The sequence below is a fragment of the Polyodon spathula genome, chromosome 7 (assembly GCF_017654505.1).
Source record: "Polyodon spathula isolate WHYD16114869_AA chromosome 7, ASM1765450v1, whole genome shotgun sequence".
In the NCBI taxonomy this organism is placed as follows: Eukaryota; Metazoa; Chordata; class Actinopteri; order Acipenseriformes; family Polyodontidae; genus Polyodon; species Polyodon spathula.
In genome coordinates this window covers 6,855,225-6,872,818 of record NC_054540.1, presented here as the reverse complement: position 1 = coordinate 6,872,818, position 17,594 = coordinate 6,855,225, and the positions used below count along the sequence as shown (strand labels likewise).

Below are 17,594 nucleotides of genomic sequence, written 5' to 3'. Positions count from 1 at the left end.
CACAATGGCATGCCTGGGGAATTTGTTGTTTTACCCCACCCTGACTTTTAGACCCCCTGCATAAAAAAAATCTTGTTCTGAGTAGATTAACAGATCAACACACAAATTGTTCTAATGAGAAAGTTGTAGTGGGATCCCCAAAATGGTATCTGCAATACTGAGTGGTATCTGCAAGACTTTCTTCTGGAGGGGGTATGTCCATCCAATAGACCTGGCAGAATCTCTGCATGGAAATAACAGCGCAGTGACTGGTTAGCAACAACAAAGGTGCTTTCACTTTTAATTGTGTTTCCATTTTAAGCATGTCTAAAAGGGATATTTATTGTAAAGTGTTAGTAAATATTTCAGCAATCTCAAGTTTAATATCTGTGAAACAGTTCTTCTTTTGTTAATAAAAACCAACAATAGCCTGGAATGGAATTCAGGAATATCAGGCTTGCTTTTATTCATGAAAACATAATTTCTGAAGAAATAAAAAGCATTATCAGTAAAACGTGAATACAGAGTGTTTTGTGTTAAATATAACAGTACGTTATATTTGACTATGAAACTGTTCTATTATTTTATATACGGGAACAGTTCTGCTTTATTTTCATAAAGCAGACTTTTAAAAAATATTCCCTAAATAAATGATGAGTAAAATCTTCATTGTGTTCATTTTTGATACACAGCTGTATTCTATGATTCTCTCAGTCAAGTGTTATTGCAGGAGTTTAGTTGGCTCATGGTTATTATGGAACACAGATAGGACATATGTGCTCTATCCAAAATCCACCTTGCCTGTGACCCTTGACCCCTCTAACGTCAAATGTAAAACTAGCTTATAACGCCTTACAGTGCACATAGGGTTGTGGGTATTATCTAACACATTTAGGAACCCATATGTGCTCTATTAAAAAATTACCTTTGACCTCGCCTTAAGGTTAAATGTAAAAAAGGCTTATAATTCCTTAGTGTGTAGTTTGGGTCATGGTTACTGTGGTATTTAAAGCTCTAAAGTATTGCAATTCTAATTATTATTATTATTATTATTATTATTATTATTATTATTATTATTATTACTAATACTATTATTTGCAGGAAATTCTTCTAAACCCCAGTGTCAACATTTGGTTTGATATTGAACCAGTCATATAGGATTGTTTATAGTGTGTTTGGTATATTAAAAGCAGAATACACAAGATTTTTTTTGTATTAAGTGTGTATGATGTCAATTAATCAAATGGTTAAAATAGAATCTGTTCTATATATTGTACCGCTAATCCTTAGAAAGCGTGCGCCCCTATGCCTTGATAAAAGCAATCATAGCCCCACCGCTAAGCCCTACGTGAAGCTGATTTGATCTCCCTAAGAGACCACATTTCCACAACCACCTCTAATTTTCTGCGAGGATTAATACAATTTAGTCACACAACCTGAACTATATAGCTTACTGTACCATCGTTTCTTTTTACAGAGAAAACAAAATCCACACACGTATAGTTAAAGATTGATTCACTCTAAAAACGTTTTGCTAAATTAACCTCGAGAGGTCGTTTTTTTAAAGAGATTTGCATTTGCATTTATGATTTTAAATAAGTATTACAAATGATTTAGAATGAATACCTTAAAAAAAAAAAAGCTCAACGTTGGTTGGGTCTAATACCATAGTGTTATTTATGAGTGCACATGGGAACAAAATAAACGGCTCTTTAACTGCTTGATTGGAAAAGTACACAAGTTGATCCCATGGGAATGTATAATCCAGCTGAGAGAGCTCGGGTTTCCCACGCTGAATTCAACGGCAGTGACATCTGTTTTTTTTTTTTTTGCTTTTTATAAACTCGGCCAGAACCTTTCACATACGTATTTTTATTTGAATGTGCAACGTGAAAAGAAAGTTTGAGTATTTGAACAACTCAGTATCAATAGTATATATATACCCCCCACCTTTTTTAACCTATAACACAAATCTGTTTTGGTGTATTAACACATACAAACCTGTTATGTACTGTGTAACACTATGGGCTGCACGTGTAAAAAAAATAAAAATAAAAAATCATTTAAATCACAATTTTTTTCCAGATTGAACCCCCCAAAAAGATATTTTTTTCCAGATTTAGCTTAATACATGTTAAAAAAAAACATATTTAGAAGTTTAGAAATGTGTACTTTCAGATATAATTGATAAATAAAGATTTACTTATACAAATACTAGTTCATTTTTTTAACATGGAATCTGATACGTTTGCTTGTTAGGGTGACATTGTATCACTCATTTTATTTTAGAATATTCTACTAGATATATGTAATATATGTGTATCATTGTAGTTTTCAATATTATACAATATTCTTTCTCAAGACAATATTTTAGACAAACATTGCATAAATACTATGGGTTTTAATATTGGCATTTTCTTTTAATCAATTAATCACCCCATCTACATTTCCATTACATGAGAGTAGATGTTAAACCTTCATGCTCGGCTCTCGCCATGATAAACACCAATTAATATGTAGATTTACAGTAAACTAATGTGATCCATCTACATCCCCATCCATTTGCATTTTTTTCCATCTGATGATGTAGATATCATTCTGCCTGGTGTTGATGGCTGAAGTGTAATGCTGGCTCCAGGGATCAGCCACAGTGTGGTCTCCCCAGCACGTCAGCATGACAACCGTCTGGCTTGAACTAAGTAGGGTACATCTCTGGGGTCTTCAAGTGGGCACCTTCCGTCCTCTGTGTTTCATTGACTAGCCCACGACACCTCAAAAGATCTCGACAGTGATTCTGGCGTCCCAGCATCACACCCCTCCGTCCCCCACTCAACTCAGCCCAGCTTACTTACCCATGCATCAGTGTTGCTTTCTTTCTATTGTGCTTGAGATCCTCAGCCAGAATCTTTCCATCTCAACCACAGCCAGTTGCTGCTCCTTTCTGCTGCTTTAGATAAGTTCTTCACTGTGCGACGTATCTTTTGGCCACTGAACCTGACATCTCTGAAAAAACAGATTGTAGAGTGTGCCACAAATCTTCGACAACCCCCTTCCACTGGGTAAACCCGGACTCTCCATCCTCGCTGTTCTGCTTCAGCATCTAGTTGAGCATACAAAAGTTTCTTCCTCTCATATGCCTCATCCACAGCATCCTCCCATGGCACTGTTAACTCTACCAGATGAACAAGGCATGCTGATCCAGAACACAAGACAATGTCTGGTTGAAGGTTAGTGGTGGCAATCTCAGGTGGAAAAATAAGCCGTTGACCAATATCTGCCAGCATTTTCCAGTCTTTAGCAGCTTTGGGTTGTCTTGGGTGAGGCTTGGTTTTAACACCTTTTCTTGGTGGTTGCTCTCCTGGACATAGGAATATTATTTTTTCTGTGTAATGCTTTGATGGAACTGGTGGCAACTTATTGGTCAGGTTACACTTATCTTCCAATGCTTAGGCATTTATAGTAAAGCAATATAATGCTTATATTGCTTTACTATAAATTCCCACTTTGCTGAGGCAGCGTGGAACTCCCAACCATTTCCTGATGTATGAACTGATTAAAGCTTCCAGCTTCACAATTGTTGTCAAGAAAACCTTTTACACAGTCAGTGGCCACAGCAGCCTTGGCAGTAGACCAAAGTGAAAGCACCAGAGTTCCAGTTTGCCTGGTAAAGCACTGCTGTCTATGATCTTCCACCCTTCCACTGCTTGTTGTCTAACTTTTCCCACACAAACTGTGTCCTTTTGATCCCTATCGTACATCTCCCTAGACTTTTCTGTGGCTTCCAGACACTATTTCTATTGCCTCACCATTAATGTAGAACCTTTTATCTACTACTTTACCTTTAATTATAGAGATGCTCCTTCATTTAGTGGGCTTTCTTGAACCGTTCCCAAATGCGCTTCACCACCTGAGCTGCCTGATTCTCCACGCCCGGAACATGACGGAAACTCTGAAACCGCCTTCGCGGTTGTTGCTGCGTGGGCTGGCTACAGACACGTCCACCTCGCTGAGTGGCAGTCAGGGCCTAGGAACTGAGCACATGCCTGTCCTCCTGAGGGATATTGGTCCCACAGGCCTCATAAGCATGGAACGCAGCCCTACCCGTCATAGCGCGGGGTAGAAAAACCACTGTGCGCACCGAACACCGTGTGCACCAAGCACTGAGCACAGTGGGCACTGAGTGTCACTTAGCACCAGGTCTAGCAACCAAGGAGCACCGTGTGCACCGCTTGCACCGAGCACCGTGCGTACCGTGCAGCACCGTTGTAACATGCACCGAGTGCACCGAGCACTGCGTGTATCGTGCAGCACCGGTATACCGTGCACAGCTTTTACCACGCACCGCGTGCACCGAGCACCAAGCTACCGCTTGCACCAAGTACTGCGTGCACAGATGTACCGAGTACCTGCATCGCCAGGCACCACGTGCACCAAGTGCACCGAGTATCGTGTGCACCGAATGCACCGAGTACCGTGCAGCACCGGTGCGCTAGCCTGTATCGATACAGCAAGACAATGGGCACCGAAGTAGCACGGGCAGAGTATTAAGCACCGCAGTATTAAAAAACACTGGAGCAGCTGTGCACTGCGCCTACCCTGACCGCGTGGTCACATGCCTGAGCAGCACGTAGCGTACAACAGGGGGACAGGGCTGAAGCCGCGGCGGGTGATTGGTTTACACACACAGTAACACAAAACACTTTTAAAATAAAAAAACAGTGAAAATATTACAGGGTAGATGGGGGAGAGCACACTGTCTGTAGATTGAGCCGCCTGCACCAGAGGTGAGGGTTCCGTGCAGACCTCGTACGTCTCAACAGGCAGTTGGTGGGCTAACTTAACAACAGGGACAAGGCAAGCCCGGCCCCATGGAGTAACAGTGCTCTCTGAAGCAAGAAAGGGTGAAAAACAGACACAATTCTTAACAATAATACTAACCGTACTAAGACAGACAGACAGAAAGAAGCAGCCTGACACACGGAGCGAGCAGGTGCTGATAGTCAGAAATAGAATAAAAAGGCTACGAATTTTTAAACCACTGATTCCGGGAAAAGCGGCGAAGGCCAGCTTTCAGCACGAAGTGCAGGGGAACTAGCAGTAGCTTACGCAGCACTTTTTAGAAGAAAAAAGGGTCAATGCAACACAGACATGTCTTACCGTACCAATCGTGAGAAGCAAAAGAGAGCGAATCTCCCCTGTGTGATGGTTAAGTACCCTTGGGAGGTGGGACAAGGGGGTCACCGAGGGGTGAGGGCGGCAGCTTTGATAGAAAGAGCTCAGTGACTTCTACCAATATTCAGGAGTGTATCCCATAACGATGTGTTGGTGGCCATCTTCGAATTGAAAGAGAACTGCTTGCAGCACGTGCTGCAATTCATTTTTACTTTTGAGGTTCGATTACTCGCTCAAGCTTCAATTTACAGTCACAGTCACAATAATAATAATAATAATAATAATAATAATAATAATAATAATAAATAATAATAATAATAATGTTGTATCCCACCGGCGTAATGCTTCACATCCAACTCGCCGCCGTTTGACGCTGCGCTCTTTTTACACAAGTTACAAAATCCCTTTGTAACACATTCATATGATGCAATGCAAACAACTCAATCAGATAACACGACCTAAACTAGTAGAATATGCTGTTGCACCGCGAGACAGTACAGCAGAAAAGTGTACGAAATTTCCTAACATTTTACGCCTCAATTTTACAACGTTTACTGTACAAATCTGGACAAATGGCGTCGCGACAGTACCACAATCGGGGTCGGGGGACAAAGACCCTAATATCGGTACGATCCCGATTTTATCGGGACGTCTGGTCACCCTAGATGTGCAGCACGAAATAAAACAAACAGTAATTCTAAGTGTCTATGTATATTGCGGCTAAGGCATACGCAGTTAGACAGTAAAAATTGGGAGACAACTCCAGGAACGCGATATATCCGAATCCGCAGTATAACGCAGGATATTCATAAAACGCAACAACATGCTTATGTTTATGTAACATTTTTAGCATTCTTCATAAGAACTCAAATAATCATTTATATATTGACAGCAACGTCACGTTGTTAAAGTATTGACTGAATTAATTTACATTTTAAAGAATGCAGGTGTATGTCAACAACAACAACAACAACAACAACAACAACGACAACAACAACAAAAACACCTAATTATCTCTAGGGTATAAAATAAACACGTGGATTCGAGCCTGCAGCTTTCAAAGATGACAAACAAATGGTGATGTTTTGTTGTTGTTTTTTTTTTTTGGTTTGTTTGTTTTTTGTTTTTGTTTTTTACAAAACCAAAAAATAATACTAGTACAAGGTTCAGTGGAAATAGGGATCCCGTAACTCATTTAAAAACATTTCGTGGTTGTAAATCCTTTCATGTTTTTTTAGGAAAGAATAAAAAGACCTTATGGTCGACTAGACGAAGTGGTTAGACCACTACGTCCTGTCTTTGCTTCCACCCACCCATTGCGCAATTTCCCTCTGGATTGCGTGTCGATGCGTCAGCGTGAAAAGGGGGGGGAACACGCACAACACAAGACTCTCCCTTTTTTAGTCTACGCACTGTCAACCCCCTTTTAACTTGTTTATTAGTTCGAGAGAAGGACCGTCGATAAATTTCAGTCCTTATTTTAGTCATCCGAGTCTCCACTCCTACCTCTTGTTCCACAATAAGTAAAATACTTTTGACGTCCATAAAATAATCCATTACTTTTCTCATCCGGGTCTCCACTCTCCTCTTGTGGTGTTTATTCATTTTATGAAATACCCTGGGTCCCAGCTGTGGTCTTTTTTTTTTTTTTTTTATATATATATATATATATATATATATATATATATATATATATATATATATATATATAGTTGTTAATATAATTTCGAGTGGAGTTCTGGATTATTTCCAGTTTAATCTGGTGCTGATCTCTTTATCTGAAGAAAGCGCGTTGCAGTAGGGGGAAAGTGCTGATCTAACTGCACAGTTGTGTGTTTATGATGAAAATGTAATTCAGAATGGAGATAGCGCTGGTAACTTTTGAAAGCCGTGGTTCTACTGCCATTGTGAGCGCAGGCAATGCCAGTGGAGGGTGCGCAAGCTTTCTGAATCCCCCCCAAGCGCCTTTTGCACAATCTCAGCTGAACGAGGTCTACGGCAAAGAGATGAACTCTTGCAACAGCCTGCAACAGGACTCTTGGAAAGTGAACGACATGAATAATACTTGTAGCAGCAGCGAGAATGCCATGGAAGCTCTGTTGAGGGCGGATCACAGCCCTCATCTTTTAGATGAAGACACTTTGGATATGGACGGTGAGAACAGCGAACGGGTATTAATTAACATTGCTGGACTCAGGTTCGAGACTCAACTGGGAACCCTGAACCAGTTCCCAGACACTTTGCTCGGCGACCCCCATAAAAGGATCAAATACTTTGACCCCCTCAGAAACGAGTACTTTTTCGACCGGAATCGGCCCAGTTTTGATGGGATACTTTATTTTTATCAATCAGGTGGGAAAATAAGGAGACCTGTGAACGTCTCCGTAGATATATTTGCGGATGAGATCCGTTTTTACGAGTTGGGGGAACAAGCAATGGAGAAGTTCAGGGAGGACGAGGGATTTATTAAAGAGGAAGAGAGACCTATGCCTAAAAATGACTTCCAGAAAGAGATATGGCTCATCTTCGAGTACCCGGAGAGCTCCAGTCCAGCACGGGGGATCGCCATTGTGTCTGTTCTAGTGATCGTCATATCCATTGTAACCTTTTGTTTGGAAACGCTGCCAGAGTTTCGAGATGAGAGAGAGCTACCGCTGTCTGTCAGTGGAACTAATACTACTCAGGCTCCTCCACCGAGTAGCACATCAGACCCTTTCTTTATAGTTGAGACTACCTGTGTGATTTGGTTCACGTTTGAGCTTACTGTAAGATTTTTTGCTTGCCCCAGTAAATCGGCGTTTTCCAAAAACATGATGAACGTAATAGATATTATGGCTATCATCCCCTATTTTATCACCCTTGGCACAGAACTAGCAGAGCAACAAGGCAACAACGGGCAACAGACGCTGTCACTGTCCATCCTAAGAGTAATTCGTCTGGTCAGAGTGTTTAGGATCTTTAAGCTATCAAGACACTCCAAAGGGCTACAGATTCTGGGTCAGACACTGAAAGCCAGTATGAGGGAGCTTGGTCTTTTAATCTTTTTTCTGTTTATCGGCGTCATTCTGTTCTCCAGCGCTGTTTACTTTGCAGAGGCAGATGAGCCCGAGTCCCATTTCTCCAGCATCCCTGATGCGTTCTGGTGGGCTGTGGTAACCATGACGACCGTAGGGTATGGAGATATGCGACCTATTACTGTCGGAGGGAAAATTGTAGGCTCCCTGTGTGCTATTGCCGGCGTGTTGACCATTGCATTGCCAGTACCTGTCATTGTGTCCAACTTCAATTACTTCTATCACAGAGAGACTGACCAGGAAGAGCACACCTCTCTTAAGGAAGAGCCAGATAGTGGCGAGGAAAACCCTTGCAGTGACTTGAAGAGGAGCCGCAGCAACGCCTCTCTTAACAAGTCTACAGCCCAACTGGAAATCAGTGATGGGGTCAACAATGGACGGTCAATGGAAAAAGCAAACCTCAAAGCAAATAGCAACATGGACCTTAAAAGGTCTCTTTATGCGCTTTGCTTAGACACAAGTAGAGCGACAGACCTCTAAATCAAAGTGTTTGTTCGGTTAGGTAGATATCAATTCTAATATAGACAGTGGTTGCTGTTGAGAGCTTTCTTTTGTATCATTTGATGTCAAGACAATTTAGACTGCATTTAGGCCTATGCGTATATATATATTGCTCAGTATGATCGATCAACACGTTTATTACCATACATGTCGTTTGTAGACTTTTTAACATAAACTACTTACGTATTTGTAATGTATTACGTTTACAGTACAGATAACCGAAAATATTCAATACTGTTACAATACTGGGGTTTGTGACGTTGAGTACAATATGCGGTGATATTAAAAAAAAAAAAAAAAAAAAAAAAACAAACAAACAAAAAAAACAGTATTTTGAAAAACAATGTAAGACTATATTTTAGATAACCATGGTTTGATTTTGAAAGAAACACAGATTCATTGTTTCATTCTTTTTAAACAAATCCAAACTATAAACTGGGCCAGTAACACATAGCACGCGTATCAAAAAAAAGGCTTTAATTTTGAACAAGGAACAATTTTTTTATGTTTAATGTGTGGAATTTGGTGCTGTGAGGTTAAACCAGTGAACACCATCCATTGTTTCTTAATCCTTTCTTTATATTTATATTTGCGCCTTAATTTTATTATTGAATATCAGGAACACAAATATCTATTTATTTGTGAATATCCCGTTAAATATTAGAACTACCGCGGGTACAAAAGGCTAGTGTTGCTATTCTCTTTTGACATCCATTCATATCCAAAGAAGCCTCTACATGCAGCTACTTGGTTTTCGAGAAGAACCATAACAGATCGTGTAGTTTTTTTTTTTTTTAAACCCACATTGACTGTATCGATCTGTGGCAGAAAAGTGTAACACGTGTTTCATCAACATTCAAAACTCGAATGGATTTTTTCTTTGTGTTAGCAAACCGATATTCTGAACAATGTAAAGAAACGCATCATGCAACAGTTAACGTTAGAAAAACACCCAGCAGCAGATGCATATATGTTTTAAATACAAATTACTTTTCTGTCAGATTCACCGGGTCTGTGTTGTATCCTTTTAATGGCAATGACATAAGAACCTCCTGAGGCAGTTATCAGTAACATCTCCCAGTGTTTTCAATGAGAAATCTATTGACAATTGACTGCGTTAAAGAACAGAGGGAATCTGCCTTCATTCCTAGAAGATAACCAACGAAAGCATTTGCAGACCAGGAGGTCAGTTCATGGAGTAAAATAAGGAAGCGAATCCCACGAGAAGAGCCCCAGAGACGAAAGGTCAGTGTCTATATAAGTACCCAACTGCGTTTTTATTTACCAGCATTTACCGTGCATAGGAGTTCATCTATACCGTAAATTAAACTGTTCACAACATAACAGGTCCTATATAGGTATACCGATTACACTCATATTGATCAAATAAAACACAAACACAGAACTGTCTAACATTTTGGGGAAAGGGATAGTAATGACCAGGAAGTTCCTAAATAGTTCAATTTTATTTTCTAAAACTGAGATATTAAAAAATTAGTAATGAAAATTGAAACATTAAAGAGGAATATGTGGGTTCAATTGATTCTGCGTCAGTATTTTGCGTACATTATAAATATGTCGCACATATAGACACAACACTGTACAATTTGACTGTATTTGCTTCTACCAAATAGTTCAGAATACCGTCGTCTGTTAAATGCTGTTAATAGCCTTGCACGGGATGCTTCTCCTCTAAATCAGAGGAGACATACTGTGAGCATACTGCAAGCAGTTGCCAAAAGAGAAATGTTTATTACATTGTTACAGACCTTGAGTTTAACCCCATTCCTTGACCAATCTGTCCTTGTGCAACCTGGTCTCACAGCAACAACGTTATCATGCTAACGTCTGACTAGACTCTGAAACGTTACCTACATAACGTATTTCAGCGTTTTTACTGCATCAAACAAAATGCTTTGCAGGAGAAATTGTTATGTTTTCAAAACGTAAATCCCAATTGTTGGATTTGTACCTTGGTGTTTTAAAATGTATTTTCCAATTGTTGCATTTATACCGATTATTTATTTGTGATTTATAATGACAACTTTGTTTGCTTTTAAACCAATTAAATTGTTGCAAAAATACTATTCTTTAGTCCATTCATTTTAATTCCGTACATGGTCTTGTTGTACTAGTGCTAAAATATACAGTGCCTGTTTTCTTTATATATTTACATGAAACCTCGCTTAATATCATTTTAGGAGTGTCAGCACTGTTCTTGCATCCAGAGCGCGTCCGCTGATGAAAACAGTATTCGGTTCAACAGGGACAGTCAGTAGCTTAAAAATAAATGAGCTAAATGAATAAAAATACTGCTAAAAACAAAACAGAATTCGGTTCAACAGAGTCCTCCGTGTCTGTCTCTGTAGTTTGAAATTTGAATGTGTCGCCCGTTTGCTCTGCAGCGTTCAGATGAAAAGAATTGTGGGATCGAGTCATAGAAGCAAAGGTCAGTGTAGCCAACTCCACAATGCAGGCAGTCGCTAGAGAAACCACACAAAGCCGCTAGATGTCGCTAGACCATTTACCACGCCTCTTGGAATCGCTTAACCAGAGTAAACACCAATATAAACAATATCAAATGTATGAATGATGGTTGATCATTTTTAAACGTCATATTTATATTTGTCTGGATTATTTATAGGGATAATCTACAGTTAGTGTGATGTAATTGATTTTATTTTAACATTATACATCACTTACCACTGATTTAATACATTATGTTTGTTTTAATAACCGTGTAACAATTTTTTTTTTTTTTTTTTTTTTTTTGTTCCTGGGTAGTAAGTGTTATTTCCTAATTGCTTATGCCTCAAAAGTATAGAAAATGGCTATTATTCCCCACAACTTTGCTTTTGTGACCAGGACAGTAGCAACTTTTCAAAGCTGCGCTGGGTCTGTGTTTTACCAATTTCCCTGCTACATTTGCCTTTGGGACAGTGGACAATTGCAGTACCACAGGCGGGACTGGCCACAGCGGACCGAGTTCTCTGTGGGGAGGAGCAACGTCAAGTGGGAGCCACTGGTGGACCCCCGGAAGGTGCTGATGCCACCACTGCACATCAAATTGGGCCTTATGAAACAATTTGTCAGAGCTCTAGATAAGGAGTCTGCAGCCTTCAAGTACCTTCAAGAAGCTGTCTGAGGCAAAGGTCAGTGTCTTCGTACACATCCTGGAGTGCAATGAATTCCCCAAGGAAGCTCACTAGTAAGGAGAAAGCGCTTGGCTTTGTCGCAGTGGTTGGGCTTCCTGGGCAATGAAAACTATGTGGAGCTGGTTGAGACTCTGATGAAGAACTGTGGCACAATGGACTGTAGGATGTCCCTCAAAGTCCATATCCTTGATGCTCATCTTGATCAATTCAAGGAGAACATGGGAGCGTACTCGGAGGAGCAAGGCGAGCGCTTCCACCAGGATATACTGGACTTTGAACGCCGCTACCAAGGACAGTATAACGAGAACATGATGGGAGACTACATTTGGGGGCTGATTCGTGAAAGTGATTTACAGTATAATCGTAAATCCCGAAAAACTACTCACTTCTAAATCTTTTGTAGTCATTTTTGTATTACTTTAGTTATAAAACATGTTAATTTGGATTCATATGTTGTTTTTTTCTGACTTTATGTGAACAAATTTTGACAACGTCCCACTGTTTTCTCATTGGAAATAGGTAAATTTCAAAATATCACTGTCCTGGTCACAAATTTCAAAGTTTGTGGGGAATAATAGCCATTTTCTATACTTTTGAGGCATAAGCAACTGGAAATAACACTTACTACCCAGGAACAAAAGTACTGTTTTGAGTTTAGCCATATCTTTATTTCGCTAACAAGAGGGCAGCAGTTGTAGTTATTTGCACTACGATTAGCAGGTCACTCGTGATCTCTGGTTCTGTAGCAACTTTTCAAAGCTGCGCTGTGCTGTGCGGGATCTGCACACATTTCTGTGGGTGGAGTTGAGTGTTGTCACGCAGCAGCCCTGGAAGAACGTGCATCTCTGCGATTATGTCCAGAACTGTGGAGATCTGTGCAGAACTGCAGAAATCTGCACTAATGAAGAGTGCTCACCACTGTAACTTCATGACGAGAGAAGCGTGGTGTATTGAGCTGAGTGTGACTTATGTTGTGATGATACAATGTGGCGACTTCTTTCTCTGAAAATCCCTGTTGTTGGCATGTGAAAGTCTGCGAGATTTGTCGCTAGTCGCTTTGACAATGTTCGCTAGGGTCGGTGGCGGGGCTGGACGCCCATTATATGGGGTGAGGCGATCGTGGTGGAGGGTTTTGATTCCGGATGGAAAGTTGCACCCGGTAGACCATCGCACCCGCTAGCTGTAGTACAGGACATGGTCCCACCCAGCTCTTTCGCTGCGCTCATCTTTTGCAGGAGCCCTTGAAACGGCTGACGCTCGCTAGGGTCTGGGCGATGGTGCCTGCCGGCTGTCGCTGCTCTTGTGCTCTGCTGTGAACTTGCTCTGGGCTTGCGCCGTCTGCAGGAGCCCTTGAAAGGACTGGCGGTTAAACGTGATCCTTGCCTGGATAGTCATAATCGCCAGGAAGTAAAAAATAAAATTCCAGCCAGGTCTTAATAACATAGGAAAAACCACTGTTCTGAGCTATGACAAAATGTTGGGTCTCTCCGTCATCTTTCTAGATTTCTTTCTCACGCAGCGCGTTTTGCTACAGCACGAAGGTAGACTAGATTAACCGATCAATGATTTTTTAATCGATTAACACCCACAGGCATGATTAACCTTTAATCGATTAAACCCCGTAGTAACTAACAATCATTTTTTATACTTTACTTTTAACGTTTAAATATATATATATATATATATATATATATATATATATATATATATATATATATATATATATATATATATATATATATATATATATAGATTTATAACAGATTATTAGATGATGCTTTACGGTCTCCTACAGCACAGACAGTGTAGTATGGAAAATGAACCACGTCAGACCAAATGCTTCCGTCATCATAACAATCAAATGTATTAGATTCTGAGGTAAAAACGAACTAGTACTTGTATACAGTAATTGGATACCCTCTATGGCTTCTAAATGATCTCGTTCGCCTTCCTCTCCCTCCCTGCTTCAAAACTTTCAGTTTGTATCCAATCACAACAGTCTCTCAGTTGAAACCACACCCCTCTTACGCCACCAGCCTCATTGATTCGCGTCTCGTCACGATATGGTTAAAAAGAAGGCTCCACACCTCTATACATAGAATGCTTAGTGAAACGCTTAAATGAGCGGGACTCAATTGCATGTTAGCTTCAGGTTTAGCTTGCAAAATACACGCCGTCACACAGACATACATATACGTGTGTGTGTGTGTGTGTGTGTGTGTGTGTGTGTTTTTATTTTTAAATTCCCTGTGTTTTTTCACAGATTTATTTTTGGATTCCCAGATTTAACTTGTCAGCTAAACGTTGACATGCGAAGTGTACAATCTTGGAATAATTACATGATTTAAATCCAGAAATTAAAAAGAAAAAAAAAATCCTGATAAAATATTTGTGTTTTTTTTTTTTTTTGTTTTTTTTTTTTTTTTTTCTTTGTTTTGTTTTTATACTTGACGCCCCATATAACACAAGTTTCTATTGACCAGATATAATCTGTGTGATTTTCTGACCAGTAGATCTTACTGCTTATATTTAACTAGGCTACCCACATCCAGTATCAGCATCTTTAATTTTTCATAACGTAATCACGCGGTTATTGTCGGTGCTAGTTCCAATCTCCTTCAGGGGTTTCACGTTTCTTCAGATTACTGACAGTGCTAAATACTATAGGCTATCTCATACAGAACAGAATATTGAATGACAAGGCGACGACAAAACCGTCTACATGCAAGCCTGCTTTGTGTTGATTACATTCTAACATAGTGCAGTAAAGGTGTGGTAAAATATTAATAAAACACAACAGGCTTATGTTTATGTAACATTGACAGCAACGTCACATTGTTAAAATATTGACTGAATTCGTTTATATTTTAAAGAATGCAGGTGTATGTCAACAACAACAACAACGAAAAGAAAAACACACCTGATTATCTCTAGGGAATAAAATACACACGTGGATTCAAGCCTGCAGCTTTCAAAGATGACAAACAAATGGTGATGTTTTTTGTATTTGTTTGTTTGTTTTGTTAATGTTTCAGGTTCAATTAAAAATTGTATCCCTGCATGCACGGAGCGCATTATTGTAAAGCACCAGGCATTTTAGAAAAGAAAGAAAAGATGTATGGGATATATTAAAGTGGAATTACAGCTGTCTTTGCTTCCACCACCCATTGCGCAATGCCTGCTGGATGAAATGCGTGAAAATTGTTGTTGTTATTTTTAAATTATTGTTATTATCATTTCGGGTGGAGTTGTGGATTATTTCCAGTTTAATCTGGTGCTGATCTCTTTATCAGAAGAAAGCGCGTGTGCATTAGAAGGAAAGTGCTGATCTAACTGCACAGTTGTGTGTTTCTGATGAATATTTAATGTATTTGGAATGGAGATAGCGCTGGTAACTTTTGAAAGCCGTGGTTCTACTGCCATTGTGAGCGCAGGCAATGCAGGTGGAGGTTGCGCGAGCCTTCTGAATCCCCCCCAAGCACCTTTGGCACAATACCAGCTGAACGATGTCTACGGCAAAGAGATGAACTCTTGCAACAGCCTGCAACAGGACTCTTGGAAAGTGAACGACATGAATAATACTTGTAGCAGCAGTGAGAATGCCATGGAAGCTCTGCTGAGGGCGCATCACAGCCCTCATCTTTTAGATGAAAACACTTTGGATATGGACGGTGAGAACAGCGAACGGGTATTAATTAACATTGCTGGACTCAGGTTCGAGACTCAACTGGGAACCCTGAACCAGTTCCCATACACTTTGCTCGGCGACCCCCATAAAAGGGTAAAGTACTTTGACCCCCTCAGAAACGAGTACTTTTTCGACCGGAATCGGCCCAGTTTTGATGGAGTACTTTATTTTTATCAATCAGGTGGGAAAATAAGGAGACCTGTGAACGTCTCCATAGATATATTTGCGGATGAGATCCGTTTTTACGAGTTGGGGGAAGAAGCAATGGAGAAGTTCAGGGAGGACGAGGGATTTATTAAGGAGGAAGAGAGACCAATGCCTACAAAAAGTAACTTCCAGAAACAGCTATGGCTCATCTTCGAGTACCCGGAGAGCTCCAATCCAGCACGGGGGATCGCCATTGTGTCTGTTCTGGTGATCGTCATATCCATTGTAACCTTTTGTATGGAAACGCTGCCAGAGTTTCGAGATGAGAGAGAGCTACCGCTGTCTGTCAGTGGAACTAATACTACTCAGGCTCCTCCACCGAGTAGCACATCAGACCCTTTCTTTATAGTTGAGACTACCTGTGTGATTTGGTTCACGTTTGAGCTTACTGTAAGATTTTTTGCCTGCCCCAGTAAATCTGTGTTTTCCAAAAACATGATGAACATAATAGATATTATGGCTATCATCCCCTATTTTATCACCCTGGGCACAGAACTAGCAGAGCAACAAGAAAACAACGGGCAACAGACGCTGTCACTGTCCTTCCTAACAGTAATTCGTCTGGTCAGAGTGTTTAGGATCTTTAAGCTATCAAGACACTCCAAAGGGCTACAGATTCTGGGTCAGACACTGAAAGCCAGTATGAGGGAGCTTGGTCTTTTAATCTTTTTTCTGTTTATCGGCGTCATTCTGTTCTCCAGCGGTGTTTACTTTGCAGAGGCAGATGAGCCAGGGTCCTTTTTCTCCAGCATCCCTGATGCGTTCTGGTGGGGTGTGGTAACCATGACGACCATAGGGTATGGAGATATGCGACCCATTACTGTCGGAGGGAAAATTGTAGGCTCCCTGTGTGCTATTGCCGGCGTGTTGACCATTGCATTGCCAGTACCTGTCATTGTGTCCAACTTCAATTACTTCTATCACAGAGAGACTGACCAGGAAGAGCACACCTCTCTTAAGGAAGAGCCAGATAGTGGCGAGGAAAACCCTTGCAGTGACTTGAAGAGGAGCGGCAGCAACGCCTCTCTTAACAAGTCTACAGCGCAACTGGAAATCAGTGATGGGGTCAACAATGGACGGTCAATGGGAAAAGCAAACCTCAAAGCAAATAGCAACATGGACCTTAAAAGTTCTCTTTATGCGCTTTGCTTAGACACAAGTAGAGCGACAGACCTCTAAATCAAAGTGTGTGTTCGGTTGGGTACAGTAGATACCAATTCTAATATAGACAGTGTTTGCTGTTGAGAGCTTTCTTTTGTATCACTTGATGTCAAAAAAGTCCATAAAACTGCATTTAGGCCTATGCCTATGTGTGTGTGTGTGCGTATATATATATATAAAAGAAATATATATATAAAAGAAAACAAACAAACAAAAAAAACTGTATTTTGAAATTAACTTTATATTTTGTAACAGATGGGGGGGAAAAAAAAATTAAGACTATATTTTAGATACCCATGGTTTGATTTTGAAAGAAACACAGATTCATTGTTTCATTCTTTTTAAACAAATCCAAACTATAAACTGGGCCAGTAATACATAGCACCCGTATCAAAAAAAAAAGGCTTTAATTTTGAACAAGGAACAATTTTTTTATGTTTAATGTGTGGAATTTGGTGCTGTGAGGTTAAACCAGTGAACACCATCCATTGTTTCTTAATCCTTTCTTTATATTTATATTTGCGCCTTAATTTTATTATTGAATATTAGGAACACAAATATCTATTTATTTGTGAATATCCCGTTAAATATTAGAACTACCGCGGGTACAAAAGGCTAGTGTTGCTATTCTCTTTTGACATCCATTCATATCTAAAG

The 17,594-nt window shown here is 40.1% G+C and overlaps 2 protein-coding genes and 1 long non-coding RNA gene across 3 annotated transcripts in view; all 3 read left to right on the top strand.

Annotated features, from left to right (window-relative positions):
* Positions 1–6,941: 6,941 nt before the first annotated feature.
* LOC121318065 (potassium voltage-gated channel subfamily A member 2-like) lies at positions 6,942–9,059 on the top strand. Its single transcript, XM_041254320.1, has one exon. The coding sequence runs from the start codon at positions 7,011–7,013 to the stop codon at positions 8,703–8,705; it is 1,695 nt and encodes a 564-aa protein (XP_041110254.1). The 5' UTR covers positions 6,942–7,010; the 3' UTR covers positions 8,706–9,059.
* A 3-nt stretch (positions 9,060–9,062) lies between these two features.
* LOC121318067 overlaps positions 9,063–17,594 on the top strand; it is a 72,290-nt gene continuing 63,758 nt past the window's right edge. Inside the window, exon 1 of the long non-coding RNA XR_005950574.1 lies at positions 9,063–9,971. This is a non-coding gene — a long non-coding RNA (uncharacterized LOC121318067). The remainder of the gene's footprint in view (positions 9,972–17,594) is intronic.
* On the top strand, positions 15,096–17,110 carry LOC121318063 (potassium voltage-gated channel subfamily A member 2-like). The gene has a single exon (XM_041254318.1). It carries the CDS (start codon positions 15,258–15,260, stop codon positions 16,953–16,955), a length of 1,698 nt encoding a protein of 565 aa, XP_041110252.1. The 5' UTR covers positions 15,096–15,257; the 3' UTR covers positions 16,956–17,110.